The sequence below is a fragment of the Solanum verrucosum genome, unplaced genomic scaffold, assembly GCF_900185275.1.
Source record: "Solanum verrucosum unplaced genomic scaffold, falcon-dt-bn FXZP01000136.1, whole genome shotgun sequence".
In the NCBI taxonomy this organism is placed as follows: Eukaryota; Viridiplantae; Streptophyta; class Magnoliopsida; order Solanales; family Solanaceae; genus Solanum; species Solanum verrucosum.
This window is the reverse complement of record NW_026020145.1, coordinates 1549903-1569624: the sequence shown is the minus strand read 5'-3', so window position 1 is coordinate 1569624 and position 19722 is coordinate 1549903. Positions and strand designations below refer to the sequence as shown.

Genomic DNA, 19722 nt, shown 5'->3' with positions numbered 1-19722 from the left:
TTTTAAACAGCAGAAACCAAGAAACAAAAATATCTCAACTTATTCTAAGTTATGCATTTGGTAAAGCACATACCTGGGGTGTCCCAACACTAGTAGCTGCCATAGCTTCAGCGCACGTTGTACTTCCTGCAAGTTGATGCAGAACACGCAAACAACTTAGACGCACACGCTCTTGTAGCGTTGGTGAAGGGGGCTGCTTTGAGCTACTATCAGCTTCATATTCTTCCTTGGAGTAGTCAACATTTTTCACTTCCCCAATGGCCATTGTTTCTCTTCTCCCTTCATATGCCACCGCAGACACAAGTTTTGGTACATATCCTAAAAATCCAACATGATCTGCAAGAGTAGGGTGCACGCGTAATAATGACACCAGAGCAGCAGATAGAAGAAGAGGAAGTTCAGGGTCAACCGATTGGACATCATAATGTGTCGCAGCGATTGATGAAAGATACTGATCCAATAGACCCTCCAAAAACCTCTTCGGATTTCTAAGAGGAAACTTTGGATCTTTTAAGAATAATCTAACATAGATTCCTCCAACCTACATCACCATAAAAATTCACCATTAAAACAAAAAAAAAAAGAGTAGTTCTGGGAAATGGTGCCAAATGTGCAATTTATCAATCAATACCTGAGGCTCATCTCTCATTTCCTGTTGGCCAGTTGCCTGCTCAGGTACATCCCAATCAACAACACTTCCTTTCATCTGTTCACGGTACAGTTCTGATGCCATGGTCGCAAGTTGAGCAGACAAAGAAGCAGCCATTGCTGGAGTCCACACGAGTTCTGGAGTCTCTGTCGTTTGTTCAAGAATGCTCACAACAGCTTCACCAGGACCATCCTTGATAACAGATACCAAGCCATCAGGAAGAAACCTAGCCAGAGTTATAGCAACTCTAGGTCCATGCATTGGTTGCCCAACAAGTTTTCCCAACAATGACGCAGCTGCTGCTCTTTGCTGCAGAGGAACTTCTGCAAAACATTATTCAATATTTTTAGACTGTCTAGGATAATGATCTAGAAGAGAATGCCAGGAAAAAAAATTACCTTGCAAAGGCAGGAGAAGTTCGAGAATGTAGACCACTCCACCATGCTTAGCAGCTGCCCATGCAAGCTCTGGTGTGCTAGCTAAAGCATACAGAACATGGAGAGCTCCTTCGCGACAGCTAGGAGAGGAGTGAAGCATTTGCAATAGAAGAAGCAGACTGGATCCATCAGACACAATTGCATCCAAGCAAGGAGCGTGTGTTGTCAAGCGTGACAGGACACTCAGACACAGTTGAGGGACATTGGTTGTTGAAGCAACAGGAACAGCAAAGCATTCAAAAATTGGTAACAATTTTTCTTTCGCAGAAAAAACTGATGCCAAATCTGGGTTGCTTGTCAGGAGATTCTGAAGAAAGAAATGCATATGTCAAACATCAGATCACCATATTAAACGGGACAAATGATTCCCATGTGTACCTGGAGTGCGGTTAAAGCAAAGCGAAATTTATTAACCAATTCATTTTCCTCTTTCTTCATCTGTTTCACATCTGAAGGAGTTGAATCATCATTAGACAGCTGCTCTTCATTATGTGGTTCATTAATCGTATCATTTTGGAACTCTGATGTCCCAGTGGTTGAAGGAGTATCTGTTCCCACTGCAGCATCACTCCGTACCAGATATGATATAAAATCAACAAGAGCAACACAGAAGACCTCAGGTTCACTAGTTTCATAATCTGGTTGGTCATTGTACACTCTCAAGTACACGTTTCCAACAAAAAGTTCCTTAGACAATGCTTCAAATGTGAAGGAATGCAAATCTTTCAGGTCATATGAACCATCAGGACCCTGGCTATCACGCTGCTTATCAACATACTTTAACAGTTCTGCGCGGGTTGAAGTGTTCCAAATTATCTGCATTCAGAAGAAATGGCAAATTGAGATGGACAGAGAAAATCAGAATGAGCATTTTCAGACTCAAAAAATAAAAATAGAGAGGGAAAGAGAGGAAAACAAACAATCTATCAACAATAGAGTTTATGAGTGCAATATGGAAAAAAACCATTTCAAGTCCATCCAAAGGATGTCATTCATTAAATGGCCATTTTTCAAATGCACAGAGATAGTTTCTCAAGAAAAGTCTTGTCAAACAAAAACAAGAAAAGGAAAAAAGCTCAAGAGCCTTTAAGGGTTAGAAAATACTCTATGTCAAATTAGGACTAACTCCCACGAGTTGCCTGTTAGTATGGAGTAATTGGGTACATTTTGTGGCGAACCATGTTTTTGTTACTCCCTGCAGGAGATAATGAAACTCTTGCAGCACTAGACAAATGAGAAATAATAATAAAACAGAGGCAACCCCCAATTAAAAAAGGTTACCCTTAACCATTCTCAGGAAAGCTGTAAAAGAAAAAACTCAGTTTTGCATATGCAACAGAAAGATCCACCAAGTGAACTTAAAGATCTGCAGCAATCACCTCTGGGATCTCCAAGTTTAAATTTAGTTTGGATAACAAGTCTTTGAGAGATTTATCTTTCAGCATACTGGCAAGCTTTGGTGTCAGCAATGCGCTAAGCGCATCAGCTGCAACCTTATTATATGGTGTCTGATTCTCATCAGTACCCAAACCACTGAGTCTTGCCAAAGCCTGAGCTGACCGTACAGCATGCATATTCTTTGCAATTTGAACACTAACACCAACACCATGAGCTTCAGATTTTTCTGTCTCTTCTGCAGTAGAATCATACTGAAACAACAGTGGCAACAGGTACCTACAGCAGACAAGCATAAGACAATAAATACCAATGACTTATAAAAGAAAACTTTAGAGAATTTAAATATTTAAAAAAAATAAAAGTATAAAGAATTCAACATCAAGAAACCAGGCATTAGATTTTACTGCATCCATCCTATGTGACAAGTTGGACCTTAGAGGTTAATTTTCATGGTTTATTTTAAGGGTGGAGAGGGCCCTTGAACAGAAGGAGAGGAAGATAGAAGGGGAGGCTTTTGATAGATTGGAGGGTGGAGTCGCAACCTCTGTTTCAATTCTGATCCCCACTTCATGCTTTTGACGATGACTTTTTATTTCAATTTTAGTTTTATTTCTAGAAATATGATTCTCTGATCTATTAGGTAAGTAACTTAATAAATCAAAACAATGTGATAGATAGACTTTTAAATAAAGTTCTTAAATTTTTCATATTTTATTTTTCCAGACACTTGATCCAATTTAAATTTATAAAAACAACAATACCTCGCCAATTGACTAATCCACATAAAAATAGATTGGAGTAATATATTCTAGATAACTAGAAATGCAATGTGTACAAAATAGTTGCTATTTTCTAATACTCAAAATGATCATAAAGCAAAGAATACCAAGTATTTTAAATTTCATAACTGGTTGCTTGAACAAGAGAGATTTGTGATATGGTGGAGAGTTGGTGGTCCTCTTTTATTGAAGAAGATAGTTTGGACTTCAATCGAGCTAAAAAACTGAAGATATTGAAACTGAAATTGAAAGAGTGGTCTAAAGAGGCTGCTGAGAATTATGAAATCAGGAAAATACATGGACAGAATTGTGGAAGATAGAGAGTTATTTTTTTTAAAAAAAAAAAGGAAGATAAGGAATTGCTGAAGAAGAAATGTTAAGAAAAAGTTAGCATTCTAATGGAAATGGAGGACATGTCCAAAGCAGAGGAGATAATGAGATATCTTGGAGACGGATATCCAGTGTGTTATGACTGAAGCAAGGGGACAAAAACACCAATGCTTTCAGAAAATGGCCAATGCCCATAAAAGATACAATCACATTGACAAGGTAGTAGTGGAAGAGACAACCTTTGAGGAACCAGAGAGCTAAAAAATGAAATTGTGATTTCTATGAGAAACTACACCCGGAAATAGAAGTTTTGGAAACCATCACATAATATGAGTGATTCAACAGAGATTTCTCACGAGAAAAATGCATGGCTACAAAGACCTTTCAAAAAGGAGAGGTACATAAATAAATAAAACCAATGTGCTGCTCCAGGATCTGATGGATACCATATGGGTTTCTTCCAAAAGTGTTGGACTAGAATGAAAGAAGACTTAATGAAGGTTATTGATCATTTTCGCCAACAGAAAAATTTTGAAAAAAGCTTCAATGCCTATTTATATATTACTTGATTCCCAGAAGGCAGCTAGAGAGTTGAAAAACTTTAGACCCATTGATCTAATTGGAAGTTTTTACAAGATAATGGTCAAACAAAACTACTTACAGTGAGACTTGAAGAAACTAATGTTAGGGTTTTACCCTGATTTTCTTACCATATTTGAGTTTAACTTTTCTCTTGAAAAAAAGTTAAGAGAAGTATTACCATAAATGCTTCAACTTTTCCTGAAAAAAAATATATAATTCTCTTCCATATTTAGTTATTCATTCCTTACGGGAAAAGTAGGAAAAGTATGGAACCCTGTAAATTGAAGACCCTTCTTCTCATGCAATGAACACAATAGGATCTACAATGTAGTCATTTAGAGACTTTTGTTTATGGGGAGATTTTCTCTCTACATTTTTATGCTTTTAATTAGTTTTTAAAATATGTAGGCCAATTGCATATCATATAATAATAGACGTTTCTTTTATAAGCTTCCGCATGATGCACTGTTTCTTTCGAACCCAACGGATAATGCCCAGGCTAGTTCCCAACACACACGTGGCATTCTTAAAAGGGAGACAAATTATGGATACAGCTCTTATTGCAAATGAATGTTATGATTCCAGGAAAAGGGAGACAAAACCAAGATTAATGTGGAAGATTGACACAAAAAAATAACATACGACCATGTCAATTGGGATTTTCTACTCAATTTCCTCAGAGATATGGGCTTTGGAAGTAAGTCACAAAGTGGATATGGTATTAAATAAGTACTGTCAGATTCTCAGTTCTCATCAATGGCTCTCCACAGGGATTGTTCCCTACTCAAAGAGACCTTACAGAAGGGGATCCAATATCTCCTTTCTTATATTTGTTGGTAATGGAAGGTTAAGCAAGCTCCTTAAGTATGTTGTAACTGAAAACTGGATTAAGCAATTCAAAGTGAACAGTGGACATCAAAGTAACCTGTCGATCTCACATCTCTCAATGCTGACAACACTCACATTTTTTGTGATTAAGAAGAAAGTCAATATATGTTTTTGGGAGCTGTGTCAGGTCTACATGTTAACTGGCTAAGAATAGTTTGTTACCAATTAATCAAGTGCTGGATTTGCAAGTTATGGCTACAATTTTGGGCTGCCAAACAGAGATTCCTCCATCTCTTTGAGATTACCATTTAGGTGCAAGAGGGGGGGTTGGAAAAAGAAACTAGACAAGATGAGGAGACATTTAATTTGGTAATGGACAGAGAATGTGAAGCATTTAGCCTGGTGAAGTGGGGTATTGTCATTTCAAAGAAGGAAGATGGTAGATAGGTATTGTTAGAATAGAAATAAGTATTTCCTACTTATAATAGAAATAAGAATAGGAATAGGAATAGGAATAAGAATAGGAATCCTAGTTGGAAAAGGATTCCAATGTAGTGTCTATAAATAGGGTCTCAATGTAACTATTTAGATACACAATTCAATAATATTTTTCGTATATATTTCTCACATGGTATCAGAGCATTGGTGAGAACAAACAAGTCACCGTATGTCTATGTCAATTTCCGGTGACTGTTGGGTCTGATTTTGTTATACTTTTTTCTTTCTGTGGGTGTTGTGCGAAAACCAACACCACCACGAGGCTCGGAAAGCCCCCGCGACCAAACCCCAGCCAAAACCACCGGAAAACACCACCCCACGCGCTCTCACGCGCCTATCGGAGGTGGCAGTTTCCGGCGAGATCTGTCTCACGCGCCGGCGCGTGAGGGCTTTTCTGATCATATTTTTTTGAGATTTTTTTGACAGTTGGGGTCGTCCAGCCAATCCGACCAGGCCCATACTGTTTTTGACCAGATCCGATCGCCGGAATTAGAGTTCCAGCTATTTCCAGGCAGTTTCCGGCGACTTTTCTTCGAGATTTGAATTTTCCGAGACAAATTTAGCATAATGTCTTTTGGGTGTGATGTTTTTGGTTCCAAAAATATGGGGATTGGAAGTTCTAGCCCTATAATCACTTCAGAACTTTTATTGGGAAGTTCAAACTATTTATCTTGGGCTTCCTCGGTTGAGTTGTGGTGCAAGGGTCAAGGTGTCCAAGATCACTTAACGAACAAGGCTTATGAGGTAGATGTAAAGGCAAAGACTAGTGAGGAAGATGCAAAAGCCAAAGCACAATGGGAGAAAGTAGATGCTCAATTATGTAGTCTCCTATGGCGTTCTATTGATTTCAAGTTGATGCCCTTGTTTCGCCCATTCCAGACGTGTTATACAGTTTGGGAAAAGGCTCGTGCTTTATACACTAATGACATATCTCGATTCTATGATGTGATATCTCGATTGACCAACTTAAAGAAACAAGAATCCGATATGTCTACTTACTTAGGACAGGTACAGGCAGTCATGGAGGAATTTGACACATTAATGCCAGTTACTACGAATGTGGAAAAACAACAAGAACACAGACAAACATTGTTTCTAGTTCTTACTCTTGCTGGACTTCCTCCTGATCATGATTCTGTACGTGATCAGATTTTAGCTAGCCCTACAGTTCCTACAATCGATGAATTATTCTCTCGTCTCCTTCGTCTTGCGGCACCTCCCAGTCACAAGGTAGTTTCATCACCCACTGTTGACTCATCTATTCTTGCATCTCAAACCTTTGAAAAGCGTACATATCAATCTATGGAGAATCGGCGAGGAGGAGGGCGTTTTGGGAAACCTCGATCCAAGTGTAGTCATTGTCATAAGCCTGGACACACTCGTGATATATGTTATATTTTGCATGGTCCACCACCCAGTTATGATCCTATTGTTCTAAAGGAATATAATGAGTTCCTTCGAAATCGCGCAAGTAAACAGACATCTCCACCAGTAGCATATGGTGCTCAACCTAATCAACCATCCAATAATGCTCATATTGCTCAGAGTTCCTTCAGTATCGTGCAAATAAGCAAACGTCTCCACAAGTAGTTTCGGTTGCACAACCTGATGTCTCTGTTGCGGGTAATTCTTTTGCTTGTGTGTCGCAATCTAGTACTCTTGGAACATGGGTCATGGACTCTGGGGCTTCTGATCATATCTCTGGTAATAAATCACTTTTATCCGATATTGTTTATTCACAATCTCTTCCAGCTATTACTTTAGCCAATGGGATCCAAACCAAACCAAAAGGGGTTGGAAAAGCCAAACCCCTATCTTCTGTCACCCTAGACTCTGTTCTTTATGTCCCTGGTTCTCCTTTTAATCTAGCATCTGTTAGTCGTTTGACGAAAGCCCTACATTGTAGCATAACTTTTTTCGATGATTTTTTTCTCATGCAGGACCGCAGTACGGGACAGATGATTGGAACAGGACATGAATCACAAGGCCTTTACTATCTTACCTCTTCAAATTCCTTAGCAGCATGCTCCGTTACAGATTCCCCAGATTTAATTCACAAACGTTTGGGACATCCGAGTCTATCCAAACTGCAAAAGATGGTGCCTAGTTTGTCTAGTTTATCCACATTAGATTGTGAGTCGTGTCAACTTGGGAAACACACTCGTGCTACGTTTTCTCGTAGTACTGAGGGTCGTTCAGAGTCTATTTTTTCATTAGTTCATTCTGATATTTGGGGTCCTAGTAGAGTCAGTTCCACCTTAGGATTTCGTTATTTTGTTAGTTTCATTGATGATTATTCAAAATGTACTTGGGTTTTCTTAATGAAAGATCGTTCTGAGTTATTTTCTATTTTCAAAAGTTTCTTTGCTGAAATACAAAATCAGTTTGGTGTTTCTATTCGTACTTTTCGTAGTGATAATGCCTTAGAATACTTATCCTCCCAATTTCGGGAGTTTATGACTCACCAAGGCATTATTCACCAGACTACTTGTCCATACACCCCTCAACAAAATGGTGTAGCTGAAAGAAAAAATCGGCATCTTATTGAGACCGCTCGTACTCTTCTCCTTGAATCCAATGTTCCATTGCGTTTTTGGGGAGATGCAGTTCTTACGTCTTGTTATTTGATAAATAGAATGCCCTCTTCTTCTATTCAGAATCAGGTTCCCCATTCCATACTGTTTCCTCAGTCACATCTCTATCCTATCCCTCCTCGTGTCTTTGGGAGCACATGCTTCGTTCATAACTTAGCCCCAGGAAAAGATAAATTAGCTCCTCGTGCCCTCAAATGTGTCTTTCTTGGTTACTCTCGAGTCCAAAAAGGGTATCGTTGTTATTCACATGATCTTCATCGATACCTTATGTCTGCTGATGTTACATTTTTTGAGTCTCAGCCTTACTATACATCTTCTGATCATCCTGATGTCTCTATGGTCTTACCCATACCTCAGGTTTTACCTGTGCCAACCTTTGTGGAATCTACGGTTACTTCTACATCTCCAGTTGTAGTGCCACCACTACTAACTTATCATCGCCGTCCACGTCCAACCCTAGTCCCAGATGATTCATGTCATGCGCCAGACCCTGCTCCTACTGCGGACTTGCCTCCTCCTAGCCAACCGCTTGCACTTCAAAAAGGTATACGATCCACTCGAAATACTAACCCACATTATACCTTCTTAAGTTATCATCGTCTATCATCACCCCATTATGCATTTGTGTCGTCTTTGTCCTCTATTTCCATTCCTAAGACTACAGGTGAAGCACTTTCTCATTCTGGATGGAGGCAGGCTATGGTTGATGAGATGTCTGCTTTACATAAGAGTGGTACTTGGGAGCTTGTCTCCCTTCCTGCAGGTAAATCTACTGTTGGTTGTCGTTGGGTTTATGCAGTCAAAATTGGTCCAGACGGTCAGGTTGATCGACTTAAGGCTCGCCTTGTTGCCAAAGGGTATACTCAGATATTTGGGCTAGATTATAGTGACACTTTCGCTCCTGTGGCTAAAATTGCATCTGTTCGTCTTTTTCTATCTATGGCTGCCGTTCGTCATTGGCCTCTTCATCAGTTGGACATTAAGAATGCTTTTCTGCATGGTGATCTTGAGGAAGAAGTCTATATGGAGCAACCACCTGGTTTTGTTGCTCAGGGGGAGTCTAGTAGCCTTGTATGTCGATTGCGCAGGTCACTCTATGGTCTAAAACAGTCTCCTCGAGCTTGGTTCGGGAAGTTCAGCACAGTAATTCAGGAGTTTGGCATGACTCGTAGTGGAGCTGATCACTCTGTGTTTTATCGGCATTCTGCACCAAGTCGATGTATCTATTTGGTTGTTTACGTTGATGATATTGTTATCACCGGTAATGATCAAGATGGTATCACCGATTTGAAGCAACATCTCTTTAAGCACTTCCAAACTAAAGACCTTGGCAGATTGAAGTATTTTCTAGGTATTGAGGTTGCTCAGTCTAGATCAGGTATTGTTATTTCTCAGCGCAAGTATGCCTTAGACATTCTTGAGGAGACAGGGATGATGGGATGTAGACCTGTTGACACTCCTATGGATCCGAATGTTAAACTTCTTCCAGGACAGGGGGAGCCACTTAGTAATCCTGAAAGGTATAGACGACTTGTTGGAAAGTTGAATTATCTCACAGTGACTAGACCTGACATCTCTTTTCCTGTGAGTGTTGTAAGTCAGTTTATGACTTCCCCTTGTGATAGTCATTGGGAAGCAGTTGTTCGTATTCTGCGATATATAAAGTCAGCTCCCGGTAAAGGACTACTCTTTGAGGATCAAGGCCATGAGCATATCATTGGATATACAGACGCTGATTGGGCAGGATCACCCTCTGACAGACGTTCGACATCCGGATATTGTGTTTTAGTAGGAGGTAATTTGGTGTCGTGGAAGAGCAAGAAACAGAATGTGGTTGCTCGATCTAGTGCAGAATCAGAATATCGAGCAATGGCGACAGCAACTTGTGAGCTAGTTTGGATCAAACAGTTGCTGGGAGAACTAAAATTTGGCAAAGTTGATAAGATGGAACTTGTGTGTGATAATCAAGCGGCTCTTCATATCGCATCAAATCCAGTGTTTCATGAAAGGACTAAGCACATTGAGATTGACTGTCACTTTGTCAGAGAAAAGATACTCTCGGGAGATATTGTTACGAAATTTGTGAAGTCAAATGATCAGCTTGCAGATATCTTCACCAAGTCCCTCACATGTCCTCGTATTAATTACATCTGTAACAAGCTAGGTACATATGATTTGTATGCACCAGCTTGAGGGGGAGTGTTAGAATAGAAATAAGTATTTCCTACTTAGAATAGAAATAAGAATAGGAATAGGAATAGGAATAAGAATAGGAATCCTAGTTGGAAAAGGATTCCAATGTAGTGTCTATAAATAGGGTCTCAATGTAACTATTTAGATACACAATTCAATAATATTTTTCGTATATATTTCTCACAGGTATCAAGAATCTAAGAATGCAAAATAGGAGCGTTTTGATGAAATGGCTATGGAGATTTAATGTTGAAGTCGATGGTTTATGGAGGAATATCATAACAGAGAAATATCGTTTGATGAATATGTGGTGCACTAACTTGACCACCCCCACAAGGAGTTGGTATCTGGACAAAAATATTAGAGCACTATAGCCTCTTTCTCCTCCCAACATTAGTATCGAAATTGGAAATGGAAGAAGGGTGCTAACACGCAAGATATATGGATTGGGCACTCCCCTCTCAAAGAGAAGTTCCCTTCCCTGTTTAATCTAGGAGTGGACATTAACCTCAGTGTAGCACAAAGTAAAGAAGGCAACTTTTTTATCATCTTTAGAAGAAACTTAAATGATTGGAAAATGGGCAGAATTCTGATTTCTTTGGTCTTCTTTCCTCAGTTCTAGATTTAAACATCAGTGAAGATAATTTAATTTGGACAGGGCAGAGAGATGGTTCCAATTCAGTGAAGTCATGCTACCGCATGTTAGTAAAAGAAGCCAACCAAGAAACTTATGGCTCATGGAAGAAGGTTTGGAGCTCTAAGGCACCAGCTTAAGTGATGTGCTTTACATGGCTAGTCATCAAAGAAGATTGTGTAACTCGACATCTTAAAATTTACACAAGAGAGGCATACAACTAGTCAGTCAATGCTTTCTATGTGGAGGAGAATTATTTTTTCATTGTCCTTGTACTTCTCAGATTTGGCATATGTTCTTCAATGTTTGAACCTTAAAAAGGTCATGCCCAATTCACCTGCTAATCTGTTTTTATGCTGGTACAAAGAGGGCTTAAAGAAACTGAAGAAGGCTTGGAACTCCATCTGCATGCATTTAGAGGCAGAAGAATAGAAGATGTTTTGAAGCAAAAACGACAGCAATATAATGACAATCAAATCTGAATGTATACTTCTGATTTCTTTTTGGTGTAAAGTGGAATGGATAGATGATGCCAAATCCCTATTGCAGTTCATCAAATGGGATTCCGGTAGTTTATTTTTCTTCTTCTCTTGTTTTGGATGTAATCACAGCACTTTCCTAGTGATAGTTTTGACATTAATAATACTTACCATTTCAAAAAAGAAAGAAGGGATCCTAAAGCAAAAAATTAATTGTATAAGGTATTAGCAAATTAATATTTAGGAAGCATACAAATAAAGCAAAGTATTATTTCAGAAAATGGACACATACTACGTGAAACGGATAGGATACGAGCAAGCATGATTGATAACCTATCATTAACTCACAAAGCTAAAGATAGAGCAGTAGCTAATAGTTTCCTGTTCTGTAAATGGAAAGTAACCCTCACAGAAATCACTCACTGTCAAAATATTCTGTTAGCTTGAGTACTATACGACATTTACAAATATGTGATTCCTAAAAAAAGCTTTCAAAGACCTTTTTGATATCAACAGAACTTATCCAACAAAGGTAAAACAGAAAGCAGATCCAGGTGCATCACCTGTTTAGCTCATCCTGCAAGTGGAAACAAAAAGCTACAATAGAGGTAGGATTAGGCAAAAAGTAATAACCACAAGAAACAACAGCTTTGACCCTATCCAGAAAGTATCATGATCCATCTATTCTAATCAGTGGTTCAGGTAATCTATGCAGTTCATCATAAAATAATTCACGTACCACAAAACACCAGCCTTAAGTAAGTTATCTTGAAATTCAGAGGACACAGAAACATGAGCAATTGTCTGGAGGGAAGCATCAACAGCAGCTGGTACAAGCTCAAGTTCAGTACAATGTACAATATCATCAACTAAGCCAGAAAATTCAAGCATGTCAGCTCTGGCACTCTCAAACTGACTCAACACTGAAAAGGTTCTCATCACATTTGTGACAATGACAGTAGATGGTTCACTTGCAGGAGTAGTTGGTTGAACTACACACATACAACGGGACAGAAGATTTGCAAGAAGTTGTATTCCTCCATCCCTTACAAGTTCTTCACCATTTAGTGAAGAAGATGCACACCTGAGACATTAAAAAGCATGAAAATATTTCATATAGCTGAAAGCGGTAGTATAGAAAATAAAAATTCAATTATATTCAGAGAACACACGTTAGCCATATCAATTCAGATGCAGCAACAAGAAGAGATGCTCGATCAGAAGAAAGGAAATTGGCGTCGTCTTTATCCACAGTGATTGCATTTAATAACATTGGATAACCAGCGTATTTAAATGGCTCCAATACATCTCCATGTCGTCTGTACAAAATACATTGTCCCTTCAATAGAAGCAATAATCGCCAAACCTGTGGACCTTGCAGTCCTTGCATTGTAGCCTGACCAAAGTGTTTAAGAGAGAAGAAAGAAAAGAAAATAAGCAAATATACATGTGGATTTAAGGGACATGGTAAGAACAACAATATTGTCAAAACTAGAAGCAAGAAACAACCAAATCATGAAGACAGTAAACTCATCTACAAGTTATCTTTTACTCCCTCCAAACATAGAATATCTGCACATACCTTCTTTGGGTTTCCTCAAGAGTGTTCCACCTTTTTTAAAAAACTGGTAAACTTAAGGGTGTTCCACCTTTCTTTAGAGGAAAAACCAAATTATGCCGCAGCTCTATCTCGCCCTCAAAATTTACTGAGCGAAAGAATTGAAAAATCAAGCTCCTGTATATGGATTATCTGTTTGAATTCTTGACTCATTCCACATACGCTGTCGCTAGGAAGTCATCATAAAGCTAATAGGTGGAACAAACATTCATAGAGATATCACTTAAAAGTAGAATTGTCACTTAAAAGACTTGATCAGACATTTGGTACGGCGACGAGATGATTTATTGATCACTATGTAGGGATGTATAATAAAAGGCATGACTAGTGAAGAAGGATCACATTAAGGGACTTCTAATCAGGGTTTCATGCATAAGATATGTGCATAGATTTGAGCTCAGATTTCACTTGACAGAATATACTCAGCGTAGATATATATGATCTCCATCTCATTAATTATAGGTATATTTTTACAAAATCAAGGCTGATGATTAGAAGTCTACTGTAACATATGAAACTAGTCATAAAACACCTTTAGATCAGGCCATCCCTACAATTCAATCAATATATTATTATTCACCGTAGAACAAAACCTGTGTTTAAAAAAAATAGGTATGGGATATAACTCAACCTTAAAAATTAGCTCATGAGGTGAGAAATGCCCAAGAACATACAAGGAGACAACAACTTCTTCCCACAACTAATATGGGAAAATCTACACTGTTGCATGTAGAACAACAGAAGCTATCTCAGAAGATGTCTGATTAAGCGTCTTGTACTGAACAAACAAAATATGATCAAGTAAAGAAACAATTCAACCATTCATTGTTTGGATTCCATTTTCTTTATTGAGAAACCTTTGAAGTCCATTTTCTTGCAGGTTGCACCCAAACTTCTCAAATCCTTATGACATGTTATTGGGTTGAAAAGAATTCCAACAACAAATTTCAAGAAAACGAAAGAATAATCTCAAAATTGTGCGAGAGAATCAACACAAGTAATCAAGAGAACAAACTAAAAAGAATTATCCAGAAAGCTATTAGAAAACTTGCAAGGATATGGCAAGAACAATGTGGGTCGCTATAAAATTCTGGAAATCAACCAATGTGATCTTGATATGGGCCGACCCTTGATATACCAGAGATAATTTGATATTTTTTTTCGGAAATGAGTTAACTGAGTAGTGTGTGGAAGCTCTGATGAGAGTTTGCTCACACGAGGTTCTGATCCTTGTAATAGTATTAATTTAGGCACAATACTCACATAAGCTAAGGAAACCTCAGACATTACACTGTCAAAATATTTCTCAGGGACAGTGCTTTTTCTTATAACGTTCCCCAGTGATTACACTCACGAAAGCAAGGTGGGGCCATAGCCTGCAGGTCCCAAACTTGGAACCTGACTTAAAACCATGCAAAGAAAATGGATCTTTGGGTCTAACTCAACCCCAAAAGATAGCTAATGATGTGAGGATTGACAAAGATCATATAAGAAGAAATGGTGGAGCTCCATGATGTAAATTTGGGATCCCAGCCTTTAGTGTTGAAGATTAATACACAAAACTGTTACCTTTGTCCAAAAAAAAGAAGAAATGGTTTCACATAACCAGCAATCTTTGGGGGAAAGAGTAGTAAAGGTTTCACTGTTTCTACCAATTGTATGTATGTTCACGGTTAAGACTTCAAGATTAAACATGATGTCAAAATATTAGAAGGCAAAAGTCACGAAGTTTCAACTCCTAGCTCTAGCTTACAAGTTACAAACCATACTCACAATTGCATTAACACACTGAGCCTATTTAAAATGTGTTACCGATAGGGAAATAAAGAAGGAACACACAGTTTATAGAAAAAATGGAATTGGAGACTAAAACTAAAACATATCCAGCAATTCCTGGCCTAGGGTCCCACAACCTTTCACTCTCCTGATTTCAAAATTTGAGGTTTCAGAACGAAAAATTGGTTAAATAGAAAATATTAGTCTAAACACTAAACTAGGGAGTATACAACTACCTGCAGCCGTTCGTAAGCTTTCTGCACTGCCAGAAACTTTTCCCTCCCCTCGGGATTTTTGTCTGGATGATACTTCATTGCAAGTTTTCGATATTGTCGCTTGAGCTTTTCTTCATCAATGTTCTCAATCTGCTTAGAGATATTAACCGTCTCCTCTGATTGTCTTTTGGGAGCATCATCTCTTGACACCTCATCCAAGGAAATCTCTAATATTTTGCAAGCCTCTTCTTCAGAAAGATCCATGGGTCTCCGAGTTAACTCTTCTCGCCACATAACCAGCAGCGATTGCAAGAATTCGATGTGTTCAACAATTGGCCAATTAGGAAAGCGAACTTCATCACATAAATTACGAAGGTAATAACGGTGGCACCACATCTCATCCCTCAGCTCTGGATATGTCACAGGTGGCATAGGAGCATATTCATACAAAGAATGGCAATGTTGTGACAACTTCTGCGTAAAATCACCAAGATGCTGAAGGACCTGCAGAGACAGAGGTAAAGTTTAGCAGCAACTCACAATCTTGGAAAGGTACGGCAAAATCCTGTTGATCTGAACAACCTGACGGATAAGATTCTCAGCTCTCATCTTGTGTGTCCAGATAATCTCAGGAGTGTCAGAATCAGAGACCATTGCAGCTGCAAATGCAGCAGAACTGCTACGTTCCAGAACATAGAGCAAGGACTCAGGTAAAAGCCCACCCAAAACACTGCGTTTTGCCAAAGGCAAAGAAGAGGAGACGGCGGCTTCTTCCCCTCCATGAAATGCTTGATGAACATGTGTCACTGAGAACAGCTGAGCAATTGAGAGGAGATTGGATCCAGGATAAGCTAGAGCAAAGTAAAAGGCTCCAGTGCTATATAATTTTATCATTGCCTTGGGATTCCTAGTAACAATGGCCTTCAACAAAGCAGCAGCACCTTCAACAACACTTGGTTCTCCAGAGAGCATTGCCTATAAATCACAGTTATAAAAGAAGAATCAAACGAGAGGAAGTTAGAGAACATCCCCATGTCACTCATTAAAACTGTGATCTGAACTTGAGACTTAAGAAAACTATCAGAAGTGAATATGAGATAAGAGAAATTCCGTCTGGTACAAGCATAAGTGAAGCTTAAAACCCCTATTTGCATTATAAAAAAAATCACATTGAATAGTAATTCAGGTACTAAATACTTTCAATTAGTTAATCATGTTGACTTTCCTAACTCATGCCTTGTTTGTTTTATTAAGATTAAGACGTCTGAATTTGAATGCACGTCTAAAATGATTAAGATGTTGTCTCTAGATTTGAACACTAAGGGGTCGTTTGGTAGAGTGTATAAGAATAATGCAAAATATAGTGTATTAGTAATGCTTGTATTAGTTATGCTTGCATTAGATATGATGAGATTTTTTTATGCAATGTTTGGTTTGGTGTACTAAAAATATTATGCATTACATAATTTTTTTAGAAAAAATATTTGTTTACAAAAATACCCTCCACAAATATAGTAGAAAGGATGGATAAGGTTCTGCATTAGCACTGTCAAGTTCTCAATACTAATAAATGGTTCTCCTGCAGGTTTCTTTACGGCAAGCAGAGGCTTGAGACAAGGTGATCCACTCTCACCCTTCTTATTTTTGCTAGTCATGGAAGGCCTGAACAGTATGATTAAAACAGCGCATAGGAATGATTGGATAAGGGGTTTTAATGTGGTCAAAGAGGTGAATACTAGATTGGAAATCACCCATCTGCAATATGCAGATGACACTTTGATTTTTTGTGATGCAAAAGACAGCCAACTAAAAAATTTGAGGATAGTTCTCATACTATTTGAGTCAGTATCAGGGTTGCACATTAATTGGAGGAAGAGTCACATCTTTCCAATCAATGACGTGCCCAGAATACAAAATCTGGTGGATATTTTGGGTGTAGAAATAGGACAGTTACAAGCAACATACTTGGGTATGCCTTTGGGTGCCAATAGCAAATCCAAGGAGATATGGAATGGAGTAGTGGAAAGATGTGAGAAAAGATTGTCTAGGTGGAAGTCTCAATATTTATCAAGACGTGGTAGATTAGTGCTGATTAACTCAGTCCTAGATGCATTACCAACTTACTTAATGTCAGCTTTTCCCCTTCCAGCAAAGGTGGAAGAAAGAATTGATGCACTGAGAAGGAATTTTTTGTGGCACGGTGAGAAGGAATATAAAGGTTTCCACCTAGTCGAATGGAAGACATTGCTACTATCCAAGAAGCAAGGAGGACTGGCAATTAAAAATCTTAGGAAGCAGAACAAAAGTCTTCTCATGAAGTGGTTGTGGAGATTTCCTTTAGAAGAACAATCTTTGTGGGGTAGGGTGATCCAGGCCAAATATGGGAAGGAAGGACCCTGGAAGACTAAGGAAGTGACATCCACATATGGAACCAGTTTGTGGAGATCAATTAGAAACTTATGGCATGGTTTCTATGCGAAAACTGAATGTAATGTGAACAATGGGAGGAAGATCAGGTTTTGGGAAGATAACTGGTTAGGGAATGGAAGCCTCAAACGCTTGTTCCCAGATATTCATCACCTGAACCAACAACAAGAGTAGACTCTTTATGAAGTTTGGTCTGAACATGGATGGAACCTTACCTACAGATGACTGATGCAAGACTGGGAGGTGGAAAGATTGGCTGAATTTTATGGAACACTTGCTCAGTTCTTAGGATTCAAGGAAGGAGAAGACACTCTTAAATGGAAATGTCATAATAAAGGTTTATTCACTATTAGTTCTGCATATAGAAATATGAATCAAATGGGATCCCAAGTTAACTTTCTTCCTTGGAATCTTATATGGAAGGTTAAAATACCATATAAAGTGGTAGTTTTTACTTGGTTGGTGGTGAAAGAGGTTGTACTTACACAAGAGAATCTTATGAAGAGGGGAATACAAATGTGCCCAAGATGTTGTTTTTGTGAGCAGGTTGCAAAGACAATTAATCATCTGTTCTTGCATTGTAAAGTGGTTGGCCAGTTGTGGAATTTGTTTACTAGCTTCAGAGGTATAAGTTGGACTGTTCCAGGGAGAACAGGACAGGCTCTAGAAAGCTGGAATATGGAGGGCAGTGGCAGCACAGACCAGAGTAGATGGAAAATTGTCCCAACTGTTATTTGGTGGACCATATGGAAAGAAAGGAATTCTAGGAATTTTGATAACAAGAGCAGCCCTCTGCACAAGATTAAAATGAACTGCATTATCACTTTTTGCTATTGGTGTAGTTCAGAGTATATAGATGACTCTGTGGCTATTGTAGACATTCTAGGGTCCTTATAAAGGTGAAAGGAGGATCTAGGGATAGTTCTCTTTTTTCTTCTTTCTTTTCCTTATCTTTTGTTATGCCCGACACACGTGTGGAGGGAGGATATGATGTAAATTTTTGGATACCAGCTTTGAGCTGATGATTGATATACAAATGTTACCTTTATCAAAAAATAAAAATATAGTGGAAAGGATGTAAAAATGTTTTTGAGGGCAATTGTGTCTTTAATAATGTTAATGCATGCATTAGAACCCATTGCATTACTAATGCATAGAAATAGATGGTATTAGTAATACACTCTTCAATACACAATAGAGTGTATTACTAATACAAGCATTAGTTATGCATAGGTTAGAAAAGTGTACCAAACAAGGTACTAGTAATACATCAAGCTAATGCAAGCATTATTTTCTCCAATACAGTCTACCAAACGACCCCTAAAAGATTAAGATTGTTTGTTTTTGAACATTTGAATGTGTATAATTCATCATTATATAAGCATAATAAATATATAATTCAATTAAAATTATATTTTGGTGTTTATATTAATAAAATATTAGAATTTTTTTATTTAAACAAAATAAAATTATTATGTGATAAAAATTTCACATTTAAGTTTGATAAAACATTTAAATTATTTTTGTGCATACACATATATTTAAGGCCTCTAATTATAATTTGGCATTAAGCTACTAATATTATTGAGACGAACTTGGCACAAATAAGGATACACATGAAGTATCTAAGCTTTTCTAGAGTAAGCAAGTCCGCAATCTCTCGTCTAACTCAAGAATAAACTTGAATATAGTCAAAGTGTCAATAACACTGATAAATTCTCATTTAGGTTACTCACTAATTTTAATATATTCTTTATATATACGGCAAAAAAATTGTAAGAGAAAAATGAAGCAAAAACATGGCATCAATTTTTATTCCTGAAGTAGTGAATCTGTATATGAAGAAAAAATATCCAATTTGACTAATGCAATTTAATAAAACTAAACTTGACTTTTGTTATAATTCTCTTAGCCCTTAGTTTTGTCCGTATTAAATTTTATCTTCATCTGAACTTATTATCTTTTGTATTATCACCATCTTTTCCATAATCGCATAAGAAAAAATTTGAAACTTTTTTTATATTTATCCTCTTTTTAATAGGATTCTTAACTAATTTATATTTGTTTGGAGAATAATTTGGGAATAATCAAAAGGGTAATAGTGAAAGTAAGGGTGTACCATATCCCAACATGCGATCAACCATCATGCACCAAGAAAATAAAGGAATTGAAAGGAAAAGAGGCTTTACCATAGTAAAGTAACAACAAAAACTTTATTTGTGTAATCTTATTCAATATAACTAGCACAAATTTTGTTTTATCGAATAAGCACCACGAGACTACTA

General features: G+C 37.8%; 1 protein-coding gene across 3 annotated transcripts in view; it reads right to left on the bottom strand.

Annotated features, from left to right (window-relative positions):
• Positions 1-19722, bottom strand: part of LOC125828039 (dnaJ homolog subfamily C GRV2) — a 60750-nt gene that overhangs the window by 18379 nt on the left and 22649 nt on the right. For 2 of the 3 annotated variants that reach the window (XM_049507341.1, XM_049507343.1), the window contains 9 exons: positions 15593-15985; positions 15032-15514; positions 12574-12797; positions 12141-12485; positions 2466-2760; positions 1465-1902; positions 1048-1393; positions 632-972; positions 74-541 (listed from right to left, as the gene is read on the bottom strand). In XM_049507341.1, the coding sequence (XP_049363298.1) occupies positions 74-541; positions 632-972; positions 1048-1393; positions 1465-1902; positions 2466-2760; positions 12141-12485; positions 12574-12797; positions 15032-15514; positions 15593-15985 (3333 nt within the window). The remainder of the gene's footprint in view (positions 1-73; positions 542-631; positions 973-1047; positions 1394-1464; positions 1903-2465; positions 2761-12140; positions 12486-12573; positions 12798-15031; positions 15515-15592; positions 15986-19722) is intronic. The other variant, XM_049507342.1, reaches the window with a different exon arrangement.